Source organism: Ictalurus punctatus, chromosome 14 (assembly GCF_001660625.3).
Source record: "Ictalurus punctatus breed USDA103 chromosome 14, Coco_2.0, whole genome shotgun sequence".
In the NCBI taxonomy this organism is placed as follows: domain Eukaryota; kingdom Metazoa; phylum Chordata; class Actinopteri; order Siluriformes; family Ictaluridae; genus Ictalurus; species Ictalurus punctatus.
In genome coordinates this window covers 6,419,026-6,436,576 of record NC_030429.2, presented here as the reverse complement: position 1 = coordinate 6,436,576, position 17,551 = coordinate 6,419,026, and the positions used below count along the sequence as shown (strand labels likewise).

The 17,551-nt window shown below is 37.3% G+C and overlaps 1 protein-coding gene across 5 annotated transcripts in view; it reads right to left on the bottom strand.

Annotated features, from left to right (window-relative positions):
• The window catches only part of rgs14a (regulator of G protein signaling 14a), a 36,610-nt gene that overhangs the window by 9,241 nt on the left and 9,818 nt on the right, over positions 1 to 17,551 (bottom strand). For 3 of the 5 annotated variants that reach the window (XM_053685766.1, XM_047159883.2, XM_053685769.1), the window contains 11 exons: positions 16,786 to 16,878; positions 13,689 to 13,832; positions 13,427 to 13,573; positions 11,415 to 11,493; positions 11,219 to 11,322; positions 9,305 to 9,508; positions 8,969 to 9,063; positions 7,483 to 7,609; positions 7,255 to 7,336; positions 5,732 to 5,806; positions 2,097 to 4,091 (listed from right to left, as the gene is read on the bottom strand). In XM_053685766.1, the coding sequence (XP_053541741.1) occupies positions 3,817 to 4,091; positions 5,732 to 5,806; positions 7,255 to 7,336; positions 7,483 to 7,609; positions 8,969 to 9,063; positions 9,305 to 9,508; positions 11,219 to 11,322; positions 11,415 to 11,493; positions 13,427 to 13,573; positions 13,689 to 13,832; positions 16,786 to 16,878 (1,425 nt within the window). In that variant the 3' untranslated portion in view covers positions 2,097 to 3,816. Of the gene's footprint in view, positions 1 to 2,096; positions 4,092 to 5,731; positions 5,807 to 7,254; positions 7,337 to 7,482; positions 7,610 to 8,968; positions 9,064 to 9,304; positions 9,509 to 11,218; positions 11,323 to 11,414; positions 11,494 to 13,426; positions 13,574 to 13,688; positions 13,833 to 16,785; positions 16,879 to 17,551 lie in introns of those variants that run through there. The other 2 variants (XR_008397849.1, XM_053685767.1) reach the window with 2 other exon arrangements.

Below are 17,551 nucleotides of genomic sequence, written 5' to 3'. Positions count from 1 at the left end.
ACCACGCTCTCTCTGTCCATTCATAATTTCACAGACATGCATGACAAGTGCACACACCCACCAGTCGAGACACACAGTGACGTTGATGGCGGTTGTTAGTGTGGATGTGTGCGTACGCGTGTAAGTAGGCTTGGGGGGGGGGGAATAAATAAAATAATAATAATAATAATAATAATAATAATAATAATTCATCCCCCCCCCCCCCCCCACATATAAAATGAAGGGAGAGATTCTCATCATTCCAAAGTATTTTTATATAGAGCACATACATTCACTGGACAGTTTAATAGGGACACATACACCTGTGTGCATGTCAAGAGGTTTGGCTAATGTTCACATCAAACAGGCTCACCAGAGATATGATGAACTGTCCAGTTTCTGTGAGCCTGAGCCCATTATAGCCTCTTGTTCTTGGCTGACTGGAGTCGAACCCAATGTGGTCTTCAGCTGTAGTAGCTCATCCAGCACAAGAGTTAATGTTGTGCATTTTGAGATGCTTTTCTGCTCTTTATCAAGACTTTATCTGAGTTACTGTAATCTGCCTGTCAGCTCAAACCAGTCTGGCCATTCTCCTCTGACCGCTCTCATTAACAAGCCATTCCCATCTGCAGAACTGCTGCCCACCCGATTTTGTTCGCTTTGTTTGGTTTAGCGCACCACTTTGACTGTTGTGTGTGAAAATCCCACAAGATCAGCAGTTTCTGCAATGCCAAAATCCATGTCGTCGTCAAAGTCACAGAGATGACTTTTTTCTTTTCTGATGTTTGACCCCTATCTGCATGGTTTTATACATTGTACTGCTGCTACACGATTGGCTGATTGGATAATCGCATTAAGAAACAGGGGTACCGGTGTTCCAATTAAGAGTACGGCCATCAGTATACAGAATACAAAACTACAATTCATCTCTCAACACTCACTTCAGAGGAAGTTATGAAGAACACTTTCATAAGTTCCCATTATTGCCTTTTGTTCCTAACTAGAGAACTCCTGCACGCACGAGAGAGAGAGAAAAAAGAATGATTAACACAGCGATATTAAAACACAGCCAATTCGATCAGAGAAATGACCTGTTCCTCACTCCTGCTGAAATGGGAAGCACCAAGTCCCTGATGATGTCATTAGTCCATGCTAGAATTCATGCAATATTAATTCTAATAAATTTTAAATATATTATTTATTTTTTTAAAAAGGATTATAAAAAATAGCATTTTTTTAAAAAATGTAATACTACCCTGAATAAGCTATTTCACATAACAGATGTTTACATAAAGTCCACAAGACACAATAATAACTGAATTTTCACAAATTACCCAGTTCAAAAGTTTACATACGCTTGATTATTAATACTGTGTATCGTTACCTGGATGATTAACGACTGTGTTTATGTTTTGTGAGAGTTGTTCACGAGTCCCTTGTTTATCCTGAGCAGTTAAACTGCCCACTGTTCTTCAGAAAAATCCTCCAGGTCCTGCACATTCATTACTTTTACAGCATCTTCTGCATATTTGAGCCCTTTCCAACAGCGGCTATATGATGTTCAGATCCAACTTTTCAAACTGAGGGACTCGTACACGACTATTACAAAAAGGAACAAACATTCGCTGATGCTCAAGAAGGCAACATGATGCATTAAGAGCCAGAGGGGTGTAAACTTTTTAACAGGATGATCGGTGTAAATTTTGTCGATTCTGCAAGGCATATGGAAACTTATGACCTCAACTGTATACTATAGCACTGTTGAAGTCTCCATTCTGATTGACCAGAGAGAACAGCAGCTCAGACACTATTTCCAGGTGTAATTTAAATAAATACGCCATCAGTGCGTCACATATTCTAATGAAAAATGTGTGTAATTGTTGATTCTGGGAAGGAACGCTTATTTAGCATTTATGGAAGGAGTCTCCAGTGTCAGCACTTTGCAACAATCAGAGGCAAAGCTGTAATTTTACGTTTTCCAATATGGAGGGTTTTGCAATTTATTGGTAACATAAGTTGCATGTGTCTTATTAACTTCAAGCAAGGGAAATAAAAAAAAAAAAAAAAATTTTAAATTTAAAAGAGATGTGTGGCAAGTGAATGAAAGTTTGTATCGGTTTTAAGGGATAACAGGAACCAATTTATTTCTTGGGCATTCCACAACATCAAAACGTATCTATAAATGTATAAAATGTACATGTGTTTTTGTAAGTAAATTGCTAGCACTGGCAAATTGCTGTAGTATAAGTGGAATAAAACAATTGGGTACACACTGTTACTGAGGGGGGAGAAAAAGAAAGGGAAAAAAATAAAAAATAAAAAAATAAATAAATAAAAAGAACCTTTAAGTGGCAACAGTTAAAGCTTCGCATCGGGCCGCATCACATCACTGTTGATTATTTTCCTATAAAATCATGGTCCATCATCTTTTATTCCTTACATAAATTGCTCATTCAAAACTGTATCGAATTGTACTCATAGCACAACCAAATCATCCTTATGCAAGCACTGCCTATTATTTTCACAATCCACAAGTAGATTAATGAAAAAAATAAATGCAGTCAGATTCTGTTTGATTTTATATAAACAAACGCTGTTCTAACCCTAATCTGCCCCGAACCCCATCAGTCCCTCGAGGATTCTGCGATCACAGAAATAAACGGAAAAATCTAGCAAACGCCGCAATATACGGACGAGCTTGCAATTTTTTCTAAATTATCACAGAAATTTTTTATTTATTTATTTTGCTGCAGAATTGGGCCAAGACTCGTCATTGGATGTCATCACAACGTGGATTCAACCAAAGCCCTCTTTGATTCACGTGCATCGAAAAATGAATACAGGTTTTTGGAAAAAAATAATAATAATAAAAAAATAAATAAAACACCATTCCCTTACCAACAAACATCACTGCAAAAACTATTTTGTGCAACTGCAATTTCAACCAATGAAACTCATTTCTGAAAAAATACAAAAAAAAAAAAAAAAAAAAAAAAAAAAAAAAAAACCCACCCTCCACAAATTGCATCACAAATTTAAAAAAAAATGAAGCATTTTTGTCCACAACAATCACAAAATAAACTATTAACTGAAACGAAGTGTGAAACCACATATGAGGGAAAATCCTTGATGTCTAGTACAGTTCAAACGGTTTACTTGAGTATTTAAAAGCTGACACTATTACCTTCAGTACCTTTAAGTACCATTTTTACCCGGTACTTCCACTTTTAAGCAAGAATTTGGACCCCTCTGCATATCAGTAAGTGACCAAGTTATAAATTAGAGATCATTCACATGATCTCATCATCCAGTATCATACTGTATTAGATCTGAAGCGCAAAGGCAACGGTGCAGAGAACTAAACAGACATTAGGCACAAATCTTTAACAATAAACAAAAAATTAAAAATGAATTCCTTTTTTTTTTTTTTTTTTTTTAGGACAAATTCATTCAAGTGAAAAACTCATAAGTGAATAAAAATTTCATATAAAGCATGTGAAAGTGCATCAAATGATATGAAATAAATATAGTACAAGCATGCTTGACCATAATGCAAAAAAAACCCCACAAAAGGACAAAATATATATACACACACACACACACACACACACACACACACACACACTACAGAAATCTCACAAGTCTCTGCACCTAGTTCTCTTTGCTTCCATTTTGTCTTGAACACATCATCACTGTTTACACTTCTTACTAAATAATGTGTGTGGGAATATGCCAAATACGAAGCCTCGTCCACACACACACACACACACACACACACACACACACAATGTTCACTCACTCTCTCAATGTGACGTCCCTTTGGCAGAACCTGTACAGTCACTCCGTTCTGTTCTTTTTCTTCTCTACATTAGAGTTTTTATGATTCCCATTAACGCAGGGCTTCTCCTCATCCACCGCTTTCTCAGCAGGCTTTGTGCGCTTGTTCGAGCAGCTCTCCTGTACCTTCTCAGGGTTCCGTTCATCACGCTTTCCCTCACACTGCTGTGCAGGGACCTGTAAGAACGAGGGCAGCTCCAGTTGTTCTTTGGTTAACAAGCCACGCTGGTCGTCGGCTCGGCTGCACTGCACACGGTTCAGAATCTCCACCAGACCTGAGAGGCGGGACAGATTCAGCGTCAGGGCACAGGGAAGATCCATTTGTGAGAACTCGTAATAGTTGCGAATTATGAAGTTATTAGGTGTTCAACAGAAAAGTCGTGACAACAGACTAGACAGCTTGTGGCGTAGGTGATATGAAGTATTTGACAGAACCCCACATCCTCAACAAACGAGAACGGCTCGCACAATACATTCCGTGATTCCTCAGCTTTATTATGGCACTTGTAATTCTGGTATATTTTGGTTAAATGTAATCTGCACAGTATAGTGCCTCATTGTTGGTGTCATTTTATCCATCTAGGCTAGTTCTGCTAGCTTTTCATTCTCACTGTACTCGGTTGTATGATGTAATCTCAAGTGATTCGTAAGCAATGCGTCTATATTATTCACCAGTCTTCATAAAATTCAATATTTTAGCAAATCTAAAATATGAAATCATTTGATGTAAACTGTTTTCGGTGGACAGCACATGGACGCACCATTAAGAGAACTCCACTGTCACACGGTTTCACTAGGCTCCTATGGCACATTCAAATGTATTGCTTTCGACACTGAGCAAAAGATCAATGCTCATCGATGCTCATGCTTCACCAGGAATCATTGAGTGCTTCGGGGTGGGTTTTCATAACCGATGCCATTCGTTGAAACAGTAACGTAGTAATAAACTTAAACATATCAGTACCAGTAAGTCAACTGCAGAGTCACAGTGTGCTCAGAGTTACAGACTCAGACTGGTCAGCCAGTAGACGAATCTGTTACAGTGTTAAACATTGTAAATACATTTTAAGTATACAGTTTTGTTTGATCATTTGTGATCGTTTCAGTAGCTTAGCTGCTTTTTATCGAGACATGGCAGTCACTGTTAATGCTGTTGATCTTAAATAAATAAAAAAATAAGAATAAGTTTTCATGGTCTGTGGTGATTGACTAGGGCAGAGCCATAGCCAAGATCAATTTCTAATTCAGGGGACATTGAGCAAAAACAGCCGTTTGGCTGACTGGGACCAAGCTCATGTGCTGCAGACCTCGTCTAGAGACAGACCGTGCTTCCCCTATGTTAAAAACCACCAGCTGCCACTTGGTTTTTGGTGCAATCATCCTTTGCTTTGCTTCCCTTAAAGTGTGCAAACAGCATTGACCCGGTCCGAGACGATGAAAAACCACTGAGCTGATGACGCTTCGCTTTTTTCCTTTTTCCCCCCTCAGCGCTTATAGCAAGATCTGATGTACGTTTTTTTTTTTGTGTGTTCTCGATCGGTTAACTGTATCGGGCAGATAAAGGAAGTATCGTTCGATCAGTCACATATCTGGCCACAAATGGGCTGATCTATCTCAGATCGATCCTCCCATCCTTAAGCGTAACACCACGAAAGGTAGGTGTACCTAATAAACTGCCAAACTGATAACTACTACTATGAAATAAACTCCGGCTAGGACTATGGTGTACCTACAGCACAGCGTGGTATGTCTCCAGCAACTCTTCTCAAACCTAACTACAAAGAACCAAATGCCAACAGTCTTAACAGCATCAGCAGACACAATGTAAAGTCTATGGCAGGATATTCTAACAGCACAATGATGTCTTTACTGTTTAATTGGTGCGTAATGATCGGCGAATGTTGATTGTACATACCCTCCACCTCATTTTTGGGCCTGGTGCTCACTCGGCCTCGTTCTACAGCTGGATTTCCCTTCACGTCACCTCCATCTGAACCAAGTGCAGCACAATATAAAACACACAGTCAAGTGACACCTCCAGAGTAATGTTGATGGAATACGTATACAGAATTTCTCATTTCTCAGATTATACAGCATGATAAAATATTTGATACGTCAATATACAATTAAGAAAACGATTCAATGCTCCGTGAGACTTTACGGGAGTTTAAAAAGTAACTTTCCTGAAGGAAAGGTTTGTTGCTTACTCAGAAAGTATGACCAAGAAGCCTTTGCTTTGCAGCACACTTGTCGGAAAGTTACTGATTCTAGTCTGCTAAAGATGTTCCATTTCCACTATTTGCTAAATGCTCTTCTGTTGTAGGGTTCTACATAGAACCATTAAGAGTTCCTCAGAGGAACCAACTTAACAACCTCTTAGGAAGCTAGATGGAACATTTTTGTCCTAACCCTGTGTTCGATCTAGCAAGCAAACCAACCACACTTTTTACCAGTCCATACAGGATTCCACTGTATTCCACGTTTTTTTTGGTAATTTTTCAGCTAAAAATAGTTGATTTTGTTATGCAAAAAATTTGTGATGCAACTTGTGGAGGGTTTTTTTGTGCATTTCTGCAGAAAACTACTTGAATTGGCGAAATTGCGATTGCATGAAAATGTTTTGCGCGGCCTTTCACAGTGATGTTTGATGGTAAATGAGACTTTTTAGCTGTACTCATGTTCAACGAACATGAATCGAAGAGGGCTTTGGTAGAATGCGCGTTGTGATGAAGGCACGTCTTTGACAAAATCTATTCAATTCAATTTCATTTGTATAGCACTTTTTACAAGAGACACTGTCTCAAAGCAGCTTTACAGAAACAAAATACGGGATACAGATTTTAAAACGTGCAAATTTATCCCAATTGAGCGAGCCGGTGGCAACGGTGGCACGGCAAAACTCCCTAAGATGTGAAGAGGAAGAAACTTTGAAAGGAACCAGACTCAGAAGGGAACCCATCCTCATCTGGATAACACCAGATGGTGTAAAAAAGTTCATTATGGTTTCATATGAAAATCTGCAGAATATCTGCGTCAATTTGGAAAAATTGAAAGCTCCTCCATATATAGAAGGTTTGCTCGATTTTGCGTTCATTTCTGCAATCCTGGAAGGACTGTAACAGTATTCATGGCAAGTTCAAAGAGTAGAATCCAGTGCACTCAGAATCCAGCGAGCTCTTTCACTAGGACAAAAAAAAGGAAACCAGCCGAAGTACTTTTCTTGTGCTAACACTCAGTAATTGTCTTAAGGTCTGAGAGACTCCGTGAGATGAAAAAGCTCATGGGATGTGAAGTGATTTTTGGCCACCGAGGAGTCTGTGAGCCAAAACATTATCACGTTTATACAACAAACTAAACGCATGAAGACAGGAGAGGTGGTGAAGAGTAAAGATGTTCAAACAGGTCAAAACGTCAGGGGTTTTTTGATTGCTGACTCACTTTTGACTTGGTCCAGACAGAGAGTCTTGTTGGCCAGGCGCAACACGGTAGTGTCCATGTTTAAGGGTTCTTTCGAGCCACTCTGATGGAAAGACAGAACTTGGTTATTAGGCATCACAGGAAATTATTATGCAATTTAGACCTTCTAACAGCTACAGCATGAGTGTAACACTGTAAGGAGGTAATCTTTATATAAGGCAGAATTTAGAAAACTTTCACAACACACACCACAGTGATGACGGCGTCCTGCGTTCGGAGTTGGTGTTTCTGTAAAACAGAAGAGACGGCGTCCCCCAGAGTCTTACTCGATTTGGCCACGATGCCTATCGTCTTCCCTGTGAACACGATCTCCAACCTACACACACACACACACACACACACACACACACACACACACACACACACACACACACACACACACGACATCACTACAAAAAAACTAGCATGTAAAAATATCCTGAACAAATCTGTCTGTCTCTTTCTCAGTATACAACAGTACTGTGGAATTCTTAAATCTGATTGGTCAAAAGGTGTTGACTCATTTTCTGTACACAGCAGTTCTGCCCATAGTTCTGACTGCAATGTTTATATTAATGGGTTTCTAATTCATCAGCATTTCTATAACTTATACAGGGACTCTATGGAAAATGCGCTACATAAACATTGTTTTTTGGGTTTTAAAAAAAAAAAAAAAAAAAAAAAAAAAAAAAAAAAGTTTCGCATTTGTAGTATTATAGGAGTGTTTAGGGGTCAGCTGTGAAGGTAAAGCTGTATCTTTCAAGCTTTCCATCAGGTGGAAGTCTTTGGGGTTTCTTAGTAACAGGACAAGCTGCATTTTTGTATTCAAGGGGGAGGGGGGAAAAAGAAGAAAAAGAAGAGAGAGAGAGAGAGAGAGAGAAAAAAAAAAAGAAAAAAAAAAAAAAAAAAAAAAGAGAGGCTGGTGCTATTCCGTAAGTTGCTATTACGTAAGTGATAACAGGAACTAACTTGTTCAAAATGTTCCATGGCATTAAATAGAACTATAATTTAAGGGGGGGGGACACAAACACGCAACAATGTTCTTTACCAAATAAAAATAATGTTAAATTGCTGTTGTACAAGAGGAATAAAACACTTCGGTACATGCAGTTAAAGGAAATCAAATTTGGGGTGTAACATTTCAAATGTGACCTCGTCTTGTTCTACCTTTTAGCTTCTTTCAAGCATTTACTTTTAGAAAAATAAATGATCTGCCAATAAAACAACAATTACAAATAAATAAATAAATAAATAAATGTCCCTCCAGGGTTTTGTGATCACACAAATGAATGCAAAAATCAAGAAAACTCCGAATCTGCAGATTCGGGCCAAGACACGTCGTGTGACGTCATCACAACGTGCATTGAACCAAAGCCCTCTAAAAAAAAAAAAAGTACAGCTAAAAGTTCTCATTTACCACAAACATCACTGCAAAAGACCATGCAAAAGAATTTTGTGCAATTGCAATTTCGCCAGTTCAAGTAGGTTTCTTTAACAACATTTATTTAAAAAAAAAAAAAAAAAAAAAAAAGTCCATTACCCTATTTTTTTTTTTTAAATACTCACAAATCTCACTCAATCTCAGTGATTGAAATTTGACAATTTTTCATGTAATGCATCTTGGGAATACATCATGAAAAATACATTTCTCTTTCCTGTAAGGTTTCAATAATCTGCGTGTGACAGATGGACTCACATAAATGTTATTCTGACTTCCAGGGTGACCTGCTGATCCTGCAGGACAGAACTGTCCTGGTCCAAGGACAGAGGCTGCTGCTTCTGACACACATTCTGCACAACACAACATGACAGGAGAACATTATTCAGCTGCTGCAAAGGCTGGGATTATATCAGCCATCAGTCTACACCAAGATTACCAAACTGTGGTAGTGTAGTCATCAGCAGAGTTACTGCTTTAGCCCACATGAGGTCATTTACTAGATAAAAAGCACGTCAAGGCCAATGAAGTGCATTTATTTTGAATGAACACCAAATTTGTTATGTATTGAAATCAGGACAGTGCATGTGTGACCTTATCCTTGCCCTGGAGGTAGATCACGATGTCTTTCATGGGGAAGCCTCTTTTCTCACACAGACTGCTCAGCATGTCACGCAGAGTCAGACCGGGGCGAGCCGGCGCCAGGCTGGCCGTGCCATCGGGCATAAACACACAGCAGTACTTATCCGCTCGACCAGACGAGTTCGGCTCCGAACCAACAGGACTCGAGCAGCCATCCTGAGAGGGAGACCGTAAGAAAATGCAGGATAAAAAATAAAATAAAGAGGGAGACAGAATGACAGACAGAACAATGAATAACAGAATTATTCATTCTGCAAAAAAATTATATCATGACAAGCAACATCCTGAATAAAGGAAACATTATCCAACATCTCATTATGAGATTATTATATTCTGTAACAAATATAAGGGCATTAAGCTTATTTCTCAAGGTTTACTATTTATTTCAAGCTTAAACTCTAAAAGAAACATGATTTGCCATTTGTTTAAAAACGTTCAAGATAATTAATTGTGAAGATAATAGTTTCTTTGGTGCACTGATTTTACATATGCTAAATCTGAAATATTTTAGAAACTCTGTATAAATTACACCATCCATAAAAGTGTCTCAACCGAGAGGCCTTGAAGTAAGAGACTAGATTTAATAGTATATTATAATATACTATAGTATATAATAGTAAATAAACTAAATAAAGCAGAAATATATAATGTAAATACTATATAACAATATATAATTTAAATACTATGGTATATTCAACACATCTTGTAGAGGTCAGCAAAACCAATCGATCGGCACCAATACATCGCTTCTCTGCAAAAATCCTTGCGTCCCTTGCAGGAGCGGCTGAGAAGGATCCACTGTCATTATACAGTAACGAGAGCGGCCTATAGAGGTGAAATAAAAACTAGCACTGAATTTTGTTGTGTCATTTGAAGTGTTTAATTCATTTTGGATGTCTTGATTTTTATTATTTACAGTCTAACTTTTTGGTTCAGTGTGGATGTACATCTTTTAATTTACCTTAATATTTAATAATAGTTCATACATATTCATTTCATTAAAAATGATTATATATATATATATAATCATTTCATTAAAAATGATATATATATATATATATATATATATATATATATATATAGAGAGAGAGAGAGAGAGAGAGAGAAATTATATTTTTATATATATATAGAAATTATATTATATTAGTATATAAAAATTATATTATATATATACACACACACACACACACACATATATACACATACACACACACACTACAGGAAATTTTCATAGTACAGTCAGTGTACTGTTTATGTTTGTAATAAAGTTCAGCAACGTTGTACTTTGAGTGTTGTTTTTTTCATTCGGTATCAATTTAAAAACAATATCGGCTGATTAACTGGTAATCGGCAGGTACCGCCCAACTTAGCAGATCTTACCAATACTGATAACTATCTGTTGACTGATAGTATCTTGAATATCTAATATTTCTCAAATATTAAACATTTATAAACATTGAAATTGTCCCTTTTCAATTTCCACATATTTGCTATTTTAAGAATTTGTCATCACACAGAGATCTGCCAATAGAATTATATTAATTGTAAGCCTGACATTATTAAGCTGATAATTTATGTAATAATAATAATAATAATAATAATAATAATAATAATAATAATCTAAAAATGAGAAACATCAGATAAATGTTCATTATTCAGGATGTTGTCACTGGCTTATATCTGATTATAATTTTTTGCAATGTTGTTCAGTCTGAAATTAAAATGTATACAAAATGTATGTAATCCAAAACTAGCTTTGTGTATTATATTAGTGACAAAGCTACAGTGCAAACGCTGCAAAAATAATACAACCCTCTATTAGATCTTGACCAGTCATTTAGGATTTGTAGTGTTACCTACACGCACCTCTGATCTGTTGGAAATTGACCCTAACTCCACACTGCTGCTGGATTTCACAGAGATCTGAGACTCCTGCCTCGACACTGTGACCTGCCGGTAAGACACGTCTGCTAACACACACACACACGTTATATTTAGTCCAGTAGTTAGATGCAGAGTCCATAAGATGTGAGAACACAGAGTTACACCAGTCCTGCAGTACCTCCCCATGATCCTCTCTTCTCAAGCTTCTTCTTTTTGTTGGCTTTGCTGTCAGACGATGGTGTTTTCACGTTTGTGCTCTGCTCACACATGTGCACACGCACGCACGAACACGCACACACACACACACAGTAAGAAGCACATCATGTCTCATTAAATGTGCATACAGTTGAGTGCAAAAGTTTGCATCCCCTTAGACCAATTCATTTTATTTATTTACATTATTTTATAGCAACAGGACATGTTGTGCAACACTGACTACACTTCCATGGACAGCATTAATCTAATTATTGACCTTATTCTGAATAAGACAATATTGTGATTAAGGTGTTTACATGAGTCGCTTTTAGAATATTCCTTTCATGATCCCGTTTTACATGTTATAGAACATAGATCGATTAACGGCACACGTTATTACGTCACCGCACCACGCCGTCCGACGTTCCCTCCAGAATTTCACGTATCGACATACCGTTGGTCTTCGTTATGGGACCGTATACAGTTTTGGGTGTTTCATTTTTTATTTTACGAAAGCTTCAAGTGCAGCTGATTATTTGTCATGCTGTACGTGCTAATAGACGACTGTTTGAAGCCGTGGGCTGCGTCCCAAACCGCATACTTGCCTACTATATCGTAGCTGATATAAGTGTATTTCACCTACTATACAGTAGGTAAGTACGCGGTTTGGGACGCAGCCGTGCTTTCTTGTTTACCGTCAAACAGTTGAGCGCTGCCATGTGTGTATGTGTCCTGTCGCAAAATGCGATGAAAACTCTCACGTGATGTTAAGTGTGAGATTAAGGTGTGTACATGTCTGTAACGCACTTCCATAATGCGACTAAAACAGGAATACTCCACACGTCTTAATTCCATTTGTGTTTACTTCGAGTATGACTTTAGACAGATTAAGGTCATCAATAATCACTGTTTACATGATAGTTTCTTAATCAGAGTGTTGTCTTAATCTGGTTAATATCGGATTATCGTTGTCCATGTAAACGTACTGACTGAGTACAACAGTTTCTTTAGACTTGGCCTGAAACGTAGCACTACTTCGCTGGGGACTGGAAACAAGATCTCTTAACAAGTGAACACATCTTCAAACATAGACTCATTTATCGAATATTTCCTATTGAGATTTAAATAAAACACGCAAGGTTATAAAGTAATAATATTTCACAAATTTCTTGCTAATACTATTTTCCAGTTAATATTGCTAAAGATTTGTGTAGCAAGTATAGCAATAGCTACTGCTTTCTGTTGTGGGTGTGACCCTTCAGTCATTTTAAGAAGTTCTCATATTTGTACATTTCCAAAAATATGAGATCATATTGTTAGTTTGTGCCTTTGCATAAAACACCTCACACAGTACAGTCTATACAGTCTCTCTACAGGATTATGTAAAATATGTCCATGGCAACATTCTAAAGTGTTGTTTTGTTTTTTTTTACTGCAGTATCTGTGAGAACATGCAAACAAAAAAATTTCTTTATACAAGGACGTGTTTGTCTACCACGTTTTAGGTATTTTAATTTTATAGTATTATATCTGAAAATGTGATTACATGTTTTTCAATAAATGCAGGTTGTAACCAGCTGGGTGCATGTGCACATCTGAAGATGTTCCCATGCAGAAAAAATCAAATAAAATCCAGGCAGAATGTGTAAGACCATCTGAGTAACTGACAGGTGCTTGCACTGCAGTTCAGACCAGCCACAGCTACTCCCATAAGAGATTTCTGTTTTTCTTATTATTTTTAAAAGAAAAGCTTCCACCCAAATTCAGTGACCTACCCCCCCCCAATAATGGTAGCTAGCTACATTAGCTATGATCCTGGCAATCCATGTTAATTGTTCAACACCATAAACCATATCATTTGTAGTTTATATATTGTGGTTCCAGGTCACATTAGTTTAAATAAAATGTACCAGCTGCTTTGCTGCTTGCTTGTGGGAGTACAGGGTAACAGTACTAGTGCATGAATGAATGAATGAAAAAAAAATCAAATGTTACCTTCCTGCCACTGGTTGGTGTGACGCACTTATTTTGAGACACGAGATCCGGCAGGGGTCGTCCCTCCACACCGGCCAGCATGCAGTTCTGATAGAGTGCAGAGCGCACGAACCGTGCATAACTATCCATCTTCATCAGCTTATAGATCTGTCCAGGAAAGGTAAACAAACAAACAAACACACCGCATAAAGGCATTCAGTGATTTCAGAATTACACCGAATACTGTATAAAACAGTCATGTGCATGTGGGTGTGCTGTGTACCTGTTGCTGGGCTTTGCTAAACATTTCTGGTGTAGGGTTCTCCAGGTCGCTCTCGTTAGTGCGTGCCGTGTCGTCTATGTTCACGGCGTTAAAGGAATTCTCAGATAGATATAGATCGTAGATGGAGCGGGCTTGCTTCTTCAGCTGAATGCCGAGAGAAAGAGGAAGAGACAGAGCAAATAGATGTTCGCGTCAGCATTAAATTAGTGTGATCGGATTTAACACCGGACTGGGCCACATGGCAACACATTATAATACATAATAAGCCATTTTAAATGATACTGATTATAATAGTGTGTTAATAAAGTAAAACAATATATAATGGGGGGGGGGGGGATGAATGAATATCTAATCGGCTACTATGAGTAATAAAGGCATGGTTATAAAAGGATCCTGTAATGATACTGATATTTAAATCACTTTTCATTGATTTCATCACATGACTTGCTACTTGTACATCATATGGTAGCTCAGCGAGGTCACACATCACCATGCCCCAACTTTACACACACAAGATGTCAATCTACACACACCGTGACTAGCAGAAAGAAAGTAAGACTCACTTGCTTACAATACAAGGAAGTTTTTGAATCTTGAATATGAGATAGTAGTACAGTCTAAGTACAATGTACTATGGTGTTAAAATAAATAAATACATTTTATACGTAGTGTAATATTACTGTTTAATATTCAGCATTTTAATACTATAGTCATACATCCGAAACTGCGGTACACGTTTGTCAATAAATGCAGGTAGTAAAGGGTTGATGATGCTGATGATGCTGCCATGCAGAAAAATACAAAATTTGCACTGAGTCACTGGAGTAAGTGAGAGATGCTTGCACTGCAGTTCTGACCAGCCACAGAGCCACATGAACGTCATAACAGTTCTGTTTTTTAGTTTTATACATTTTGAACGCTAAAACAGGAATGCGCGCATATTATATATAAAATATTTTATATATATATATATATATATATATATATATATATATATATATATATATATATATATATATATATATATATATATATATATATATATATATATATATATATATATATATATACACACACACACACACACACACACACACACACACACACATACATACATATACATACATATACATACATACATACATACACACCCCCCCACACACATATATACACACACACACCCAGGTTCAGTCCCAACTCCAAATAATGCTAGCTAGCTGTTGCTTTCCCCCTGAAAGAAAGTATGCAAGGCAGTACATGAGACTTTTTTTTTTCCCCCCTCTTGCTGAGCAGGTAAGGCATGTATTTGTTCTCCAATTTGATAGGAAGTTGATCTGAATGACCATCAGCTGATTTATTCTAATATATTCTAATTTTTAGGATTTGTATCATTACTCAGTTACAAAGCTGCAAAGGTAGTTAGTGATAATGAGTTGTGTTTGGTGTATTTGTGCATTTTAACATTTCAAACTTAGCTATATTGCCATTGCTGTGTGAATTTTCTGTCCGCTGATCCGTGTCCCGTTACAATTTTTTTCTCTACACTGTATTTTATCGAAACTAGTCGTAGTCAGCAGTTACGCCGCTGTGATTACACAGAACGAGCGTACATACACGTCAGGTCGACGATTCAGTTGTTATTCTCATGTTGATACAGAGGTTCCTCTTTTTTTCTCCTTTACAGTTATTAGTAACGATTATATTTAGCTTGTGTCACTAGGGAATTTCATGCCCCTTAAAAGGTTTTAAATTTTATTGCAATGCACTTTTCAGCTCTTTACTGGGGGAAAAAAAAAAAAATAATAATAATAATAAACTATAACTATAATAAACTAATTATTATTTGACCAAAACAGATTTTAAAATCAGCTTTGCTTACGAAATTTAACCACAATAAATAAATAAAAATCTTTTACAGGACCTAAAAGACTATTTACACAATTCGTTCACACTCTTCAGATATGACCGTAGACAGCATATCACTATTAATACTGAAACATCCCCAGCTCTTCCTCCGCGTGTGTGTATACACACAACTAGAGGTACTTTTTTTTTTTTTTTTTATAAACACTGGTGTGGTTACCATTTGAGGTAAACCTTTGTTCCGCTGGTTACTCATCACTGTATTATTGTAACTTATATATATAGCAGGAAATTGTCATTCATAGGTTAACTGACTATTTTATGATTCGTGACACCTAACATGGGAGTCTAAGTGGGAAAGTAAATAAATAAAAAGTTTAATCAGCCAAATACACAAATGTAAATGTAGTTTGAGATTCTACCAACACTGATACATTTTAAATTCAGTTTGGCTCTACCATGTGCCCAGTGCAATGCTAAAGCTTATCTGCATTTAGCTAAAAATGTTTCTCAAAGAAAACCTCCAAACCAGTTGAATGTGAAAAACAAGAAGTCACGGACCGCAATACCACAATGATTTCTTCATTTTCTCCTCTGTATTGCAGGACACGCAGAAGTAAAGTAAAAGTGGATGGCGGTTTGTTGATTTTGCTGGCATTTGCATTCACTTGTCCCCTTTGAGGGGTTCTGCACACTTATCCTTTGATGAAACAATTCTCTCCGGATGGTAGGGTAGTGGTGTCATTCAGGAAGACTCACTCAGTGGTTTGATGAGGATGAAAATGATAGAAAATCAAATGCTATCTTACTACCCGACTCCAAATCAATCAATCAAACACACACACACACACACACACACACACACACCAACTCCCGCTTAAATACACACCTGACCCAGGTTCAGACACACCTGTCTCGGAACCAAATAACACCTGTCACTCGATCAAAATGCGCTCAACCCTGAATCAAACACATACTTGACAGAAGAACCTTCACTGGCAGTAAAAGTTTCCACAGCCTGAAATAAAATACACCGATAGATTTCTAACCTATTATCTGCTTCAATTCATGACAGAACACCTATAAAATATTTGCTGCTATACCCGGTGTGATCAACGTGTTTGGAAAGTGGGGGGGAGGAGGTAGGTAGGGGGAGTGTGCAGATAGAACATGAAAAACACAATGTAGGAATTTAGGTCAGTAACGAATGACTCTTATATGAAATCATTCCTACCTCATCCAGATTATTAGGTGGAATTTTCTGGAACTTCTCACAGGCCTGCCAGAAGAGGATGTTCTCATCACTCACCTCCGATTTCAGAAAATCCTGGAGAACATAAATGTCAGAAAACAATTTCAAACCATGTTCATTTACAGAAGCAGGACTCATACAGCTGTCCTAAAGTGAAGGTAAAATATTTTCCCAGCATCAACTTGTGTGTACTTTGCTTTTTTTTGGTCTGTTTGTATTAAAAACAGTAGCTCAAAATTAAACCATAAAGACAACTTTTCCACAGCCTTCTTTGCTCATATTTACCAAGGGTGCTAATATTAGTGGAGATCACTGCATTTAGCAAACAGCATGCTAACTCGCAGTTTATAGTTTGCAGTATTGAGTCACAGCATTTTTAGAATGGCTTTGTAGGTGTGGGTATGAGTTGGGTTTTTTTTTTTTTTTTTTCTTCTTGCAGAACTTTCTCATAAGCATAAAGGAAAGTCTGTTTGAATTTTGCTGCACCCACAACCTGTTATTTTTCTTTTCTGGCCAAGTCACATTAAACAGGAAGCTGGTCATAATTTTCATGCGAGAGTGCAGGTCTTAATTTAATACCTATTTAAAAGCTACCAAATATATCTGCTGACATGCATTATGTCCTCTGCTAACTTCATTTAAGTTCATCGAGAGAGACATTATTTAACACTGCAGGGTGAGCGCACACGTTACACACTCATCTAAAATCACAAAATTAAGAAACTTTGAAATTCTTTAATTTTGTAAG